The sequence below is a fragment of the Haliotis cracherodii genome, unplaced genomic scaffold, assembly GCF_022045235.1.
Source record: "Haliotis cracherodii isolate W230 unplaced genomic scaffold, xgHalCrac1.p SCAF_4, whole genome shotgun sequence".
NCBI classification, from domain to species: domain Eukaryota; kingdom Metazoa; phylum Mollusca; class Gastropoda; order Lepetellida; family Haliotidae; genus Haliotis; species Haliotis cracherodii.
The window spans coordinates 36,053,867-36,070,261 of record NW_027266297.1 but is presented as its reverse complement, the minus strand read 5'-3'; the positions used below and the strand labels follow the sequence as shown (position 1 = coordinate 36,070,261).

At 39.5% G+C, this 16,395-nt stretch overlaps 2 protein-coding genes across 2 annotated transcripts; both read right to left on the bottom strand.

Annotated features, from left to right (window-relative positions):
* Positions 1-6,102: 6,102 nt before the first annotated feature.
* Positions 6,103-8,203, bottom strand: LOC139480570 (uncharacterized). The gene is made up of 2 exons (XM_071263713.1): positions 7,498-8,203; positions 6,103-6,656 (listed from the first exon to the last, which is right to left on the bottom strand). The coding sequence occupies exons 1-2, from the start codon at positions 8,183-8,185 to the stop codon at positions 6,103-6,105; spliced, it is 1,242 nt and encodes a 413-aa protein (XP_071119814.1). The 5' UTR covers positions 8,186-8,203.
* A 5,693-nt stretch (positions 8,204-13,896) lies between these two features.
* LOC139480389 (uncharacterized) lies at positions 13,897-16,042 on the bottom strand. Its single transcript, XM_071263454.1, has 2 exons — positions 15,310-16,042; positions 13,897-14,555 (listed from the first exon to the last, which is right to left on the bottom strand). The coding sequence occupies exons 1-2, from the start codon at positions 16,040-16,042 to the stop codon at positions 14,002-14,004; spliced, it is 1,287 nt and encodes a 428-aa protein (XP_071119555.1). The 3' UTR covers positions 13,897-14,001.
* Between the last annotated feature and the right edge of the window lie 353 nt (positions 16,043-16,395).

The following is a 16,395-nucleotide window of genomic DNA, read 5'->3' as shown; positions in this document are numbered from 1 at the left end:
TAAACACCGACTGCAGAAATGTACCCTCGGTGTTTTATTGGATGACAGTTGATATAGTGTCATGGTTTAAGTGATTATCACTCTTGATATTCACGTTTTACCTCTTAAACCTAATTTTCGCAGTGGAAAAATCATGAGAATCAACATATTCGGCCATGTTATGGTTATTGTATAGTTTAGCTTAAAGTATTATCTACGTAGATATAAGTATCATCTACGTAGATCGAGGTAAATACGTAGGTGTAAGTATCATCAACGTAGATATAAGTATCATCTACGTAGATGAAAGTAAATACGTAGTCGTAATTATCATCTACGTAGATGAAGGTAAATACGTAGATGTAAGTATCATCTACGTAGATGAAAGTAAATACGTGGGTGTAAGTATCATCTACGTATATATAAGTATCATCTACGAAGATGAAGATAAATACGTAGATATAAGTATCATCTACGTAGATGAAGGTAAATACGTAGGTGTAAGTATCATCAACGTAGATGAAAGTAAATACGTGGGTGTAAGTATCATCTACGTATATATAAGTATCATCTACGAAGATGAAGATAAATACGTAGATATAAGTATCATCTACGTAGATGAAAGTAAATACGTAGGTGTAAGTATCATCTGCGTAGACATAAGTATTATCTACGTAGATGAAGGTAAATACGTAGATGTAAGTATCATCTACGTAGATGAAAGTATCGTTTTCGTAGATGACGAACTATTATGCTTCCATATCTACCATCGATGTAAAAGTACAGTTCAGTTTATATATCTATAACATTGTGAGGCTTTAATAATCAGACTACTAATAATCAGGTTTTGTAATATGTCATGTTACGCAAGTCACCCAGAGAGGATACCTGTTCTGTTCCTCTGGCGTTCCTTTACCTTGAGAGAGTGAGTAAGTATAATTTAACTCCGCATCAAGCACTATTCCCCTGTATCACGACAGCCTGTATATAACTAATATTTTGAGCAGTGTCCCACGCTGAGGGAATAGAACGACAGACAATGAATAGTAAGTCATGAGCCTGATTTGGTTCAGTTGCCTGATAGACAAAAAAGTGCAAAACAGTACGAGTGTTGGGGGCAATTTCCTGACCCGGAATACCCTAGGGTGATTTCATTATTGTTTCAACTAAATCGAGGCCTGAATCTATTTATGACAGTCACTGGTGTAGGAAAAATGTAAATTGACAATTTATTCTTCAATGGGTTCAGCAATTAAACACATTGTATTTCAAAAATAGAACAGGAACACTATTCTTGCAACGTCTTCATAGAATGTGATTATTAAGGGGACCACACCCAAATGCTACACATATTTCAGCACAAAAGACTTTTCAGATATTTAGAAAATGCACGTAACCATGACAAGGAGTATTGACTTTGTTGTGTTGATGTATTAGAAGGTATTGAGTAGGTATTTAGTGGGTAGAGTATTAGTATAGTATTAGTGCGTCCGACAGTACATACATGCATACACGCACGCATGCATGCACGCACGCCCGCACACATACACACACACACAGCCACACACACACACACAGCCACACACACACACAGCCACACACACACAGCCACACAGCCACACACACACACACACACACACACACACACACACACACACACACACACACACACACACACACACACACACACTCAGCCACACACACACACACACACACACACACACACACACACACACACACACACATACATACATACATACATATGTGTACTTATATCGTGTGTTAAACGCATATTAATACATATAACATAGATAACATTAGCTATATGGATATCCTTCGAAACTTGAAATATAATTATGCATCGTTGGTGTAATGAGGATTATAACCTCGACCTATTTACACGAAAAAGGGCAACAGCAGCCCACACCTTACATGTCTAACGCGATGTTTGCTACAAGTATTGCAGGCTTACCAATTACTCCTTTCTCCAGATATAGTCCTGCTACCCTCTGCATGCCCAAATGTACAGATATGTACGACATTAATTGAATTGAATATCTTACCTCAAACAAATATAGCCACAGACCTGTGTCCATAAATATATCCATTACGGTGCATAGTCGCTTTTTAAGGCAAGCATGTGTTGCTGAAAACCTATTCTAAATCGGATCTTCACCGGTCTGGATGAAGGAAAACCTGTTTAAAAGAACGCATTGGTGCATAACTGAAATCGCTTGGTCACCAAGCTCGTTGTATAGAAATACACCAGTTCTCAACAGGTGACTGCTTTGATGAGATTGTAGAAAATGGCGGATAGCGATGCACAAGGCAGTGTAAGTCAGAAGGTGTAGACCTAGAGATATACTATTGTGGTGGGAGTTTCCTTTTAAACCAAATAATTTGTCCCAGAAAATACTGTTGTGAATAAACACAACGCCCTCTTTCATGAATTATGTTGTGTATGTCTTGAAACAGAGCATTACAATGTCGGGCCCAGTATTAAGTGGTTGTGTGTCTACGTCGGCTACAGGCCATTGTACAGTACATTCCAATTTATGTTCAGGTTAGCCCACGACGATCCGATGTTTAATCGTTGAAAAGGCCATTTAAACCCCGAGACGAGAAACGCCGAGGGCATTCTCTCTCAGACACCAGAGCATATATGTGGGGGGGAATATAGAGTAACGAGGATATTGCCCTACTTAAAACTCATCCCTATTTCTACACTTTGACAAAATATTCTGTTGTGGAAAATATTTGAAAAATAAACCAGAACTCTAAACTGTTTTCATTCGTGACGAATGAACTGTTTTGAAACTGCGTGAGTCGCCCTTGCGTGATGCACGAGGATATACGTTCTCTGTCGCTGTTGCACGTGCACCAAGCTCCGTCGCGAGCTGACATTTACAATGCATGGTACATGGCCCTTTTTATAATTTCGTTATGTCCTGAACTAGTATTTATCAATCGCTTGCACATTGTCAATTCAAGCTGGCGAGATTAATAGGAAATATAGAACAAGCCCCGAACAAGGATATATATATATATCACCTGATTTGTTTTTGTTCTACTCAAACATTGTATGCAAAATTATGAAATATTTATTACTTAATTTCACACCATACCTTCATGGGCCGCCATTGCTGAAGTTGACAATTACACCGCCGTAGCTGAAGTTGACAATTACACCGCCGTAGCTGAAGTTGACAATTACACGTCCTCAAATCAAACGATGCGGGTTCGAACCCCGCCTGGCGACACATGTTTTCGGAAAAAAAATTGAAATTATTCTCTTGTCAATAAATGTGAAAATAGTTTCGTCTATTCCAAGTGGAAATTCATTCAAATGTTGATTCAAGATAATGTATAGTTGACAAAGAACTCTCCATTCCTGAAAAATAATGGATCCTTCAAACAATAGAATGACGTCGCAGACGTGTTTCAGTTATTAATAAAAAGCGCACAAAGGCAATTTCCACAATCACAAGAAATCCCCACCAAAAAGCACACTCACAAGAAAAATGTGCTAAAAGCAGAGTCCATCATGCAACTCCGACTACATCATGAGCCTGTGTTTCTAAATCACTATCAAAATAGGGAAATGCATCGGACATCACGTTTGTCACTGATGCCTTAATTTTGGAAATGTTCTCCACATGATTACCGTAAACCTTTTTGAACGCTTCACTGAAGCCTTGCATGTTGTGACCTTGATTAAAACAACTGTTGAGCAAGAATCGTTCTTTGACGTTCTTTGAAATCATGGTGGAAAGAGCATGTTCGGTAGATATTTCCAGTACACTCTGCAACACCCCGACAATGAGGTATACTGCAGTATTCCCAGTGACGTCTGCAACATCCTAACAATTCGGAATGCTGCAGTGTTCCCAACGCAGTGTGGGATCTGTGGTGTAACACCACGGTATGGGGTCGATGAACTCTGTCAAGCACCTGTTGCCCGCCTCCGCCATCTTTGTGACTGGTGTTTGCATGGTGGAAGGCGAGTCTTGCATACCGAAGTGTTGATGGGGTGTGTGGGTGTCCCATCGCTGACATGTCCGGCCGCCTCTGGTGATGTTATGGTTGCCGAAGTAAAGGGATCCCGACACAAAGCGTCTACCTTCAAAGTTGTGAAATGTAGACATTTAGGGCTGAGCTGCTGGAATATTGGTCGCCATTAAGGGGAAGTTGACTATTGGAAAGTTGAAGTCATCTCTCTTGTCATACTGTCTTGTGGAGAGTCACTCTGAATCTTTATGCATATATCTAAATATGAAACAGATAAGACGGTCTCACTGGTCTCGTTTATTTCTAGTTCAGGTGGGTAAAACAGTGGAATGGAGTTGCCTATTGGACCATCTTGAACGATTAAGATCATCGATATACCTGAAGCTGAAGTTTACTTCTTGGCAAGGTTCCCTTGTTTAGATTTTGCCAGTCTGAGCGGACTGAATGTTATCATCCCATGTCCAGCATTTCTTACATATAATATAGGCTGTGTAGGTCAGAAGGGGCCGACCTGGAGATATAATGTTCACCCCCATTCCACTCTCACCCCCTTCTCCGCTCCAGGCAAGAGTAGTTGAGAATGGTTTCTTGTCGCTTTTAGCAATATTCCAGCAAAATGGACTTCACACATTGTACCCATGTCGGGAATCGAACCCGGGACTTCGGCGTGGCGAGCGAACGCTTTAACCACTAGTCTACCCGACCGACCCTCGAGGGGGCAAAAGCTCCTCTCAGGATGATGGAGAAAACCGTAGATTACAACAAAGATTTTGATTTCTTTTTAATCGATCAGACTCTTCCCACGGAAACTTTTTTCACCGCGCCTTCAACTAAACTGTTGTTCGTGTGACAGAAATAAGAGCAGTCTTTGTGAGGCAATCACGAACGCAGCTACACTGAGTGCGTCCCGGGGTTTGCATTATTACTCATCATACATCGTCACACGAGAGTGAGCAATGGAATGGGGTGTAACAAAGCTTTCGACAGTATTTCAGGTGTGTCACGGTGTGTGAGCTTGAACTCGTTTGAACTCTTTGTAACTGAAATACTTCAAACCACAGGTGGATCTTATGCGCGTTGTGAACAGTGAGTGAGTGAGTTGGGTTTAACGCCGCTTTTAACAGTTCAGTTATATCACGGCATGTCAGCTTAATGTGGGGGGAAGCCCGAAGTGATGCAGGTCTCAGACGTTTACCACTTCAGTGAAACCCACGAGCACGGGTATGGTGCTGACAAACCTAGAAACATAATCGGGGCGAACCGGGATTCGAACCCATAATCATAGGTTTCTGGCGTGCCAAAGGGACGCAACTCTGCATAGCGTATAGCGGCGCCTTAGACGACTGGGCCACGGCAAGTGCAAAGATAGACAAATAAATGATGCTAGAAAATTTGTCTTTTTTGTTTTAATTTCGTGCTTCCCTGTACACAGTAAAATGGATTAAACCACATGCCTACTTTGTCTAACAAGCAAAGCCAGTCAACCTTGACCCCCAATTAGGTGTCCCACAACTTTCCCAACATTGGTAGGGTTATAACAACATGGGGATTAAGTCGCGGGTGGTGCCCATTGTAATATAAAGGGTCTTATAGTGGGATTGGGTCTTATTGTGAAATAAGTGTCATCTGGTATTTACATACAGATGACATACCTGTTATGTTTTACAACATCTTGGTTGTATCAGACTACAAAATTTCACCACCATGTACATTTTAACGTAATCGACATTGACTTGTGCGTTTGCTATGATTGCATATGATGTTTTGTTTTGTTTTTTGTTGAACGCCGTACTCAGCAATATTCCAGCTACATGACGGCTGTAAATAATCGAGTCTGGAACAAACAATCGAGTGATTGACACCGAGCATCGATCCACAATTGGGATACGGTGACATGCATCAACCAAGTCACCGAGCCTGACCACCTAATCCTGTTCATACGTCGGAGCTCGGAATTACGAGTCAACAGAAAGACAGAGATCGAGCGATTTATTTATTGACCATCTGTATATAAATATCCAAAGCGCATATCATCGGGTATTTTACAACACCACAAAATGTACATATCTCACACGACAGCATGGTGTTTATTGTCAATCGAATTTCTATAATCAACTACCAAACACCGCTATCACTGAGTTCCTGTATATAGTTCAGGAGAATGTTCGCTTTCACGACATTCACTCCCAAAGCGTAATGCGTTCCATCAAAGCTACGCACGCCGTCTGTCATATTAAATGTCTTTAAAACGGGTACTTTATATACCTTCAGAAACTTCTCCATATCGCGATTGAATCGAAGGACGTGAGGCTTTGACTGTGTATCTGAACGTTTCATAATTCCTGGAGCATTCATATCAACAAACAATACCTTTGGCCAGAGAATACCAATTTTTCGTAACCTATCCAACGTTGGCTTCAGATATTCCAGCTTCACCTTAGTTGAATTATAATCCTCATGAATACCTATACCAACTACAAATAACGTCCTCCGATCAGCTAAGCCTTCTGTGACGTCATTGATAAGTTCTGTCCATCTTCTGCTAACGTAATGTTTCTTCCAACTGAGCGTCACTCTGCCTGTACATATATTCTTTGGCTGCGCGTCCAATCGCCTCCTACAGTTTCTCTCTTCGAACATGTTCATCCCAGAGCATTTGGATTTCCACACTGAAAAAGATAAAGACGCCACTTTTAAACGTTGATTGAAGCCATGATTAAATAATTAAGTGGCATTTACATAGGTATCAGTGAAGACAGGGTTTCTATTATTTATGTGCAGATACTCTAACTTTATCAGGCAAGTTATTGCGTATATCCAGCACCGAGAGGTCGGGTCAAAGAATCTTAAATAAATAAATTTGTCCATGCAGGTTTGATCCTAGTTTTTCATGATGTTCAACGCACAAGGGGTTAATGGTTACAGTTGGATGTCGAGCATGACCCCTCAAAACTACTGCTTTACAAAGCAATATGTCGCTGGAACATCCGCTACACGTCGTGTGCTACCTCAATGGTTTAAGCTGTATATCAACCACGGCCTTATAAGATTATACTCAATATCTCATTTCACAGATGGTAAAACATCTACATCTAGATATGAAATGTGCATTGTATACCACTGGGTGTGTTCCCTGATACGTGTTTTAATGTATACCTGAAAGAGTAACAAAGTGTCATGACAATTCTCTGGTGAATGTTCCACAGATCTTATACGATGCTGCGAGAAATTCAAGTCACATCGTCAAGACAAGTACATGATAGTGTACCATGAAAAGAATGACATTTTATCATAAAAAATAAAGCGCTTTTGCATTTTGTCTTTTTTAATGGAGGGTCATGAAAAATTGTACATGGACATTAAGAGGGTTATCCAAAAATATTACGAAGCAACAGGGGAGGATAATTGTTTTCAGTATATTACTGAATAAAAAAATCTCTGATCAACACCACAACCAACCCAAACCAGGCATAAATTACCTGCCCTTATTGTTTCAACGCAAATACTGACCTCGGGATTCTGTGGGTCTAACAGCGCCGTCTTTGAAATTGCCTCGAACCGTCATCAGCAAGCCTGTGTAGATGTGTCGCACGAGGGAATCCCCAAGGAAGCGGATGGTTCCGCCGTCCAACAACTGACAGCTTTGTTTGGCACTGTATTGTCGTGGTTGGCACCGGGGATCGGATGGTATCCAGGTAGAATATTCTGCGTGAATCTGCTGTCGAATATCCCAACAGTTTTTACACCGACACTGGGCTTCTGTCTTTTTTACACACTTGAAGTTGTAGCAGCAAGGGGTCGGTCCTGTAGGACTGCAAATTGCTCGAAGAAAAGTCGTTACGTTTGTGTAGCCTATGTTACCACATCGACTGTCATGTCTCTGAAGGGAATTGGGTACTCCTTTGTGGTGCAAGGCCATGTGATAAAACCATTCTGATTGTCTACGTTGAGCTTCGGTAAGCTTTCTCGTCCTCCAATGACCTTGGGTCATGTTCTGCAGAACGCTTGGACATCTGGAGTTATAATTGTCCACTCTTATAGGATTAGGGGGATGAAATGCCGTATTTTTGGAGTCCAAAGATATCTCCAGGTTTCTGACTGGTTTAAAATGAGAGCTGATATAACCCATTACAAACAGAGTTGTGCCAAATACTGCCACTATCATGCCCCGAAATGAAGCAGCGTGTCCTTTTGCCATGGTTGCAATGCTAAAATAGGCTTTCCCACAAATACTGGTTGGGCATTGTACCTCAGCTGCATTTATACACAAATGTACATATTAAGTCTTAACTTCAACAATGACTAGAAAACCATTGCTACATGTGTCATTAATTAAGTTGTGACTTAATCCCCATTGTTTTCAAAGGTTGGTGAACTAATTTGGTGGGAAATTAAAACCGTATTATGTCGGTCTCTCTGTAAAGGCAGATATGTGTAGTTGTCAAAACATTGCTAGAAGCACAAACTACTTATCTCCTTTGTTAAACTGTCAAATGAGGAATCGTTCTGTCACCTGTCTCCTATTGATTTCATTTGGCCCTGCTTACAATAATACCTCAAACTAGTATTACTTCAGAAGGACACTGAAAGGGGATTACTGTCGACAAGACAATTTGTTCTAATCTGTTTAATCTGGCTACAATAACGTGCGCCATTAATCACTCTGTCTGTCGACGAACCCGCCAAACATGAGTCACGAAAAGTTGCACGGTAAGGTAAGGTAAGGTAAATTTATTTCATGTCTCACCTCATACAAATAAATATATATACAGGTCACGTAATAAAATACATGTGATGAGCCATCCCGTATGGGATTATGAGAGACTATAGAACGTAAAATGATACACAGACATAAAATATGGAATAAATATATATATATACGTTAGTAAAAAGGGTAAATAGCATAAAATATTTATAAAAAATTATTTAAAAATGTATATAAACGTAATTTTCTAACATCTAAGACATCCATGCAGGTTTTGGCAGTAACTTAAGAAATATATGGGCATGACATAATAAAAGCTGGTCAACATCAGACATATCATAAAAATTGGCATATAACGTTGAACAGAAAACTAACATATTCTTAGTAACATATTTATATAGGGGGCAGAGTAAAATTACATGTGCTTCATTTTCCACAACATCTTTACAATTAAAACATACTCTCTCTTCAAGAGCACGTATGTGTCTCAACAAATTAAATAATTGATTAGATGGTTAAGTATATTGTATTTCTTTTGTTGAAAATGGAAACTATTATCCCAATTGACAAGGTATTTTTCAGAAGATGAAATATCATTAAATATCTGACAGTGATGTCACACACAGTTGAACACCTTTGTTTCTCATTTCAAATAACAATACAGTCGAACCTCGTTGAGTTGAAATTAGACGTGTCGAATTCACGGTTGCTTCGAACTCATTTGGTAGTCCAAAATATAAAAATTGAACACAAGCTTCCACTGATATTCTCTTTTTGGAGAGTTCTTCCATTCTTTACGTGATATCCCAACTTAGGAGGGTAGTTGTGTTTGTGACGGGTGCCAAAGGTGGGGCGGGATATGCTCACCTTTTAACGAACACCTGGTATCATCACTATTTGATAGTGATGTATAAACACATGCTCATGATAACAGTCGGACACGTACAATCGACTGTGCTTTTAGCAGAGATTTCTTATAAATGTTCAAAGGGTTTTGTCGCTTTTATTAACAGTTACTATGTGTGCATTATTAAAACCATAGTTTAATGTTTAATTGGTTGGTCTGTATTTGTATATTTTTAAATTGCTGAACATGATGAAGCGGTGTGGTAGCCTTGGTTTTGAAACTTTCACTCGTCACGCCGAAGATGCGCTTCGATTCAATGTGTGAAGCCCATTTCTGGTATACCTAGCCTGAAATTGCTGGGATATTGATAAACTCGGCGTAAAACCATACTCGCTCACTAATAATGATAGTAAATGTACAGTCTCGAATGTAGAATGATTATCATGGTGTAGTACTCCCGTGTTCATCACGTGCATTTTACACATCTTCAAAATGAAGATGAGAGATAAACGTGTCAATGTGTTTTACAAATATGCTCATGGTTATATACATAAAATTTACCCATTATACTGCCGAAAGAAATGGCCCAAACTATCTTAAAACAATTTCTTTAACAATCCGGATTTCATATATACATGTATGAATGTATATATATATAAATGCAATCTTGATGTGTTTGTTTCTGTTCTCGACCCTGGCTATCTCATTCTTGACTAACTCAGTTACATAATCACTCTTACCGTACTGAATTCCAAATTCAATTTGTTTAAATATATATATATGAATATGTTTAAATCAACATATGTACATAATATAAGTATATTTTCTTATGCGTTAAAGTGAATAGGTTAATGGAGACTACGATTAACATGTTGGTTGATTAAACAATATTTGTTGACAATATCACAATTCACAATTCTGAGAAGCAATTATTGAAGTTTGCTTCTGCCAACCAAAATTACAAACAGGTCGCTATGGCGAAGGAGGGAATATCCGGGCAAACTTAGGTCTACATGAGTTCCATTATTTTCTAGACAAGAGAGCAGGTCGAAATGAATCATAAATAAAATGGCCAATACACTAGAGGAACATTTCCAGTTATTATCAAATTGTAGCATTGTTCACAGGCGAATCCCCAACGGTATTGTGTACAGGTAGTTAACGTAATACCGTATCATCACAAATTCTGGATATAAACTAAGTTAATACTCTAAACAAACACATCAAATATACACTCTTAAAAAATAGAAACGCACAGGTAGTTCATTGAACCTGACTATGCAAAAAAAGGCCTGATATTCGACAAACGGTGCGTCAAAACGCAGCCATTGTCGATTTGAAATGTCTTATACGGCATTGTTTTCACACTTGTTAAAAAATGTCATGGAGGAAAACTGTAAAGCAAAATGCATGTGCAAGTTCTGGCATTCGTAACTCGTGGTAGTGGCTATAAAAAGGCAAGCATAAGCCATTAATTTGTCATTCAATTGTCAACATTTTTCAAGTTCGAAGACGCTGAGACTCAGCGCTGCCGATCGGAACATCGCCATAGGACGGAATCCAAAGTGGGAATCGCAGTCTTCTGTTGCATGCCACTTCAACGTCCACCACAGCACTATTTGTCGACTTTGGGACCGATACACACAGTTGAATTCCACTGCAGACCGTCCGAGAACCGACAGTTACCACCTCTGCACAGGATCGCCACATTCGACTGTTCCACCTACGTCATCACAATGCCACAGCTACGGAGACTGCAGGACGCATCCCTGGTTTGAGGAGGATATCGGACCAGACTGCCAGGAACCATCTTCGCGAGGCTGGAATCCGACCCAGAAGATAAGTTGTCGTCCATGTTTTACAACAGATCCATCGACAGCGACGCTTGCGTTGGTGCCATACCTTACAGCCTTGAGAATTTGAGAAACTGGTGACGAGTGTGGTTTGGCGATGAATCACGATTTCTTCTTCACCGGCGAGATAGAAGACAACGTGTTTATCGTCGTTGAAATGAGCGTTTTGCCCCACATTGTGTACGTGAATTCGACAATTTCGGTGGCGGTAGTGTCATGGTGTGGGTGGCCATATCCTACACCACGAGATCTGACTTGGTTGTGGTTCAGGGAAATTTGACAGCAAATCGCAACATGAATCAAATTCTTCAACCTCACCTTCTTCCAATCATTGACCGCCAGAGGGAGCTGTTTCAACAGGCTAACGCTCCATCGCACACGGCTCGTGTCACGATAGACTACCTTCATAATGTCAACATCAACGACTTGCCCTGGCCGTCGAGATCTCCAGATCTAAACCCAATCGAACGCCACTGGGATGAACTCGATGAACGTGTATGTCAACGTCAGAACACGCCGCAGGCACTCCCACAACTGGCCAGCGCGTTACAAGTAGGACAGAATTCGTACACTTATCCACTCAATGTCGAGGAGATGCAGAGCCGTGATTGCTACCCTGGGCGGTCACACGAGAAACTGAGATCAGCGCCACCTTGTGGCCTTATGTGACATGACAATGAACAGTTTTCAATGCCTTTGTACAACGGCAACATGTGACTATCGGGCTCCAAAACTTCATATTTGTATCTAATATACTAAATTAAATATATCGACTTTATAAGGTACAATAAATTAACTAAAAATCTGCCTGTGCGTTTCTTTTTCTGAAGAGTGTATATGTATCTTTTGCACATTATGTAGCAACTATTATTACGTATAATCCCATCATTCTCAAAACCGGACTATGTTGTGTAATTATATAAACCTTGACTACCTTGTCACTTTATTTTTTATATAGGGAGTGAGTGAGTGAGTGAGTGCTTTTAGCAATATTCCAGCAATATCAAGGTGGGGGACACCAGAAAAGGGCTTCACACATTGTACCCATGTCGGGAATCGAACTCGGGTCTTCGGCGTGACGAGCGAACGGTTTAACCACTAGGCTACCCGATCGCCCCTTATATAGGGAAAGGTATTTAAATAAGAATTGTTTCGTTTACCGATCCCAAGTTCCAGTCGAAATATAACTATATTAACATCATATATGGTGACAGTTTTCATGTAACCATAATTGTATTTTCTGGATTATTCTGTACTTTATTAAGAGATTGTTTTTTTCATTTTATATCACATTTTATAACGTTTTATTTGTAAACATGGGGTTAGACTCAAATAAACTATCTGTCTATCTCTCTGTCAAGGAATGCGAAAGACATTGTTTTGTTTCTGTTTCAAGAATCCTAAATGTGTGGATTATTTCGTAACCACCAAATCGATATAATTAATTCTGATCGGTGCCTGATTTACTCATCATACATCGTCACATGAGAGTGAGCAATGGAATGGGGTGTAACAAAGCTTTCGAAGTATTTCAGGTGTGTCACGGTGTGTGAGCTTGAATTCCTGAGGAAAGCCGAAGAGTATAAATGTAATACAATTAACAAACCATATACATAGTAATTCATGATTTAATGTTGATTCATTCATGTATGAAAACAATTCAGCGAACAGATCTTTGTGAAAGAACTTGTTCTTTGCACCTCTGTGAATAAAACATACTCCATGATGCACAGAATTTGTTGTCTCTGTTTGTGAGAGACGATCAATGCATCTCTTTGTCAAACTATGTTATTTCATCTACGTTTCTTTATTGAAAAAAACCTTTACTCTTATCCAATTACTAAGAATTTAAATAAATACACTGCTTTAGATGACATTCAAGTTAAGCTCTCATTAACAAGAAAAAACATTCTGCTTGGATTTGATCAGCGACACAACGATCCTATAAATGTAATTATCTTACTTTGCAAATTCGTAATGTTTAAATATAGATATTCAAAAAGGTACCGAACTTGCAGTTTTTAAAAAAAGGAGATTTACAAATGTTACATGCTTACAAAATACACAGCTCTCATAAGTAATAGTATCGATAAATTCCACAAATTTTAGTCATCTTGTCATTGTTTGTTTCCCACATAATAATTCTGTTCTCAACTTTTGTTTACTGCCTATGTATTACACTGTTATAAAAATCCAAAAAATGTGTAAATATACAACAGAAAGTAAAAGTTATACAAAAAAATAAATGATTGCATATGGTGTTTTTTGTTTGTTGCAGCAATATTCCAGCTATATTACGGCGGTCTGTAAATAATCGAGTCTGGAACAAACAATCGAGTGATTGACATCATGAGCATCAATCCACGCAATTGGAATACGGTGACATGCATCTACCAAGTCAGCGAGCCTGACCACCCGATCCCGTTCATACATCGGAACTAGGAATTACGGGGTGAACAGAAAGACAGAGATCGAGCAATTTATTTATTGACCATCTGTATATAAATATTCAAAGCGCATATCATCTGGTATTTTACCAAACACCACAAAATGTACATATCTCACACGACAACATGGTGCTTATTGTCAATCTTAGATTCCATAATCAACTACCAAACACCACTATCACTGAGTTCCTGTATATAGTTCAGGAGAATGTTCGCTTTCACGACATTCACTCCCAAAGCGTAATGCGTTCCATCAAAGCTACGCACGCCGTCTGTCATATTAAATGTCTTTAAAACGGGTACTTTATATACCTTCAGAAACTTCTCCATATCGCGATTGAATTGAAGGACACGAGGCTTTGACTGTGTATCTGAACGTTTCAGAATTCCTGGAGCATTCATATCAACAAACAATACCTTGGGCCAGAGAGTACCATTTTTTCGTAACCTATCCAAGGTTGGCTTCAGATATTCCAGCTTCACCTTATTTGAATTATAATCCTCATGAATACCTATACCAACAACAAACAACGTTCGCCGGTCAGCTAAGCTTTCTGTGACGTCATTGATAAGTTCTGTCCATTGTCTACTGAGTTCATGTTTCTTCCAACTGAGCGTCACTCTGCCTGTACATATATTCTTTGGCTGCGCGTCCAATTGCCTCCTACAGTTTTTCTCTTCGAACATGTTCATCCCAGAGCATTTTGAATTCCACTCTGAAAAAGATAAAGACGCCACTTGTAAACGTTGATTGGTAGCTGTGACTAAATAATTAAGTGGCATTTACAAGAGGTATCAGTGAAGACGGGGTTTCTATTATTTATGTGCAGATACTCTAACTTTATCAGGCAAGTTATTGCGTATATCCAGCACCGAGAGGTCGGATTAAAGAATTTGAAAAAATTAAATTTGTCCTTGCACGTTTGATCCTAGTGTTTCATGCTGTTCAACGCACAAGGGGTTAATGGTTACAGTGGGATGTCAAACATGACTCCTCTAAACTACTGCTTTACAAATGTCACTGGAACATCCGCTACACGTCGTGTGCTACCTCAGTGGCTTAAGCTGTATATCAACCAAGGCCTTAAAGATTATACTCAATGTCTCATTTCACGGATGGTAAAACATCTACATCTAGATATGAAATGTGCATTGTATACACAACTTACTACCACAGACCACGATGCTGCCGAGACTTCTTCAAATTCAAGTCACATCGTCAAAGATAGCGTATCATGAAAAGTATGACATTTTATAATCAAATATAAAGTTTTTCATTTTTTCTTTTCATGGAGGGTCATAAAAATTGTACATGGACATAAGGAGTGTTATAAAAAAATATGACTCAGTATCAGGGGAGAATAATTGTTTTCAGTATATTACTGAATAAAAAAATCTCTGATCAACACCACAACCAACCCAAACCAGTCATAAATTACCTGCCCGTATTGTTTCAACGCAAATACTGACCTCGGGATTCTGTGGGTCTAACAGCGCCGTCTTTGAAATTGCCTCGAACCGTCATCAGCAAGCCTGTGTAGATGTGTCGCACGAGGGAATCCCCAAGGAAGCGGATGGTTCCGCCGTTCAACAACTGACAGATTTGTCTGGGACTATATTCTCGTGGTTGACACCGGGGATCGGATGGTATCCAGGTAGAATATTCTGCGTGAATCTGCTGTCGAATATCCCAACAGTTTTTACACCGACACATGGCTTCTGTTTTGTTGACACACTTGAAGTTGTAGCAGCAAGGGGTCGGTCCTGTGGGACTGCAAATTGCTCGAAGAAAATCTATTACGTTTGGGTAGCCTATGTCACCACATCGACTGTCATGTCTCTGAAGGGAACTGGGTACCCCTTTGTGGTTCAAGGCCATGTGATAAAACCATTCTGTTTGTCTACGTTGAGCTTCGGTAAGCTTTCTCGTCCTCCAATGACCTTGGGTCATGTTCTGCAGAACGCTTGGACATCTGGAGTTATTATTGTCCACTCTTATAGGATTAGAGGGATGAAATGCCGTATTTTTGGAGTCCAAAGATATCTCCAGGTTTCTGACTGGTTTAAAATAAAAGCTGATATAACCCATTACAAAAAGAGTTGTGCCAAATACTGCCACTACCATGCCCCGAAATGAAGCAGCGTTTCCTTTTGCCATGGTTGCAATGCTAAAATAGGCTTTCCTAAAATACTGACCGGGCATGTTGTTGTTGCATTAAGTGTTCACCGAAAGAAAGTATTTTACAAATCGAGTAGCTTATATACGGCTCGATAAAGAGGTTTAAGGGGTAATACCGCGATGGATTCAAAACATACAAAATTTTACGTTACGCTACCGAGTGACGCCTCTATGGTTACAGGCCTGAAAACAAAGCCAATGAGTACACGACTTATTTACCTAATCCATTACATTTAGAAAAAAATGCAGTTAATATACAAAATATATAAATATTCAAACAACTCAATTAGCACTAATTGGGCCTTGGCACAAATACAGCGTATCAAAGGTTTTTATGTCTTTTTACACGTAAGAGTGTGAAAATATGAACAAAACAG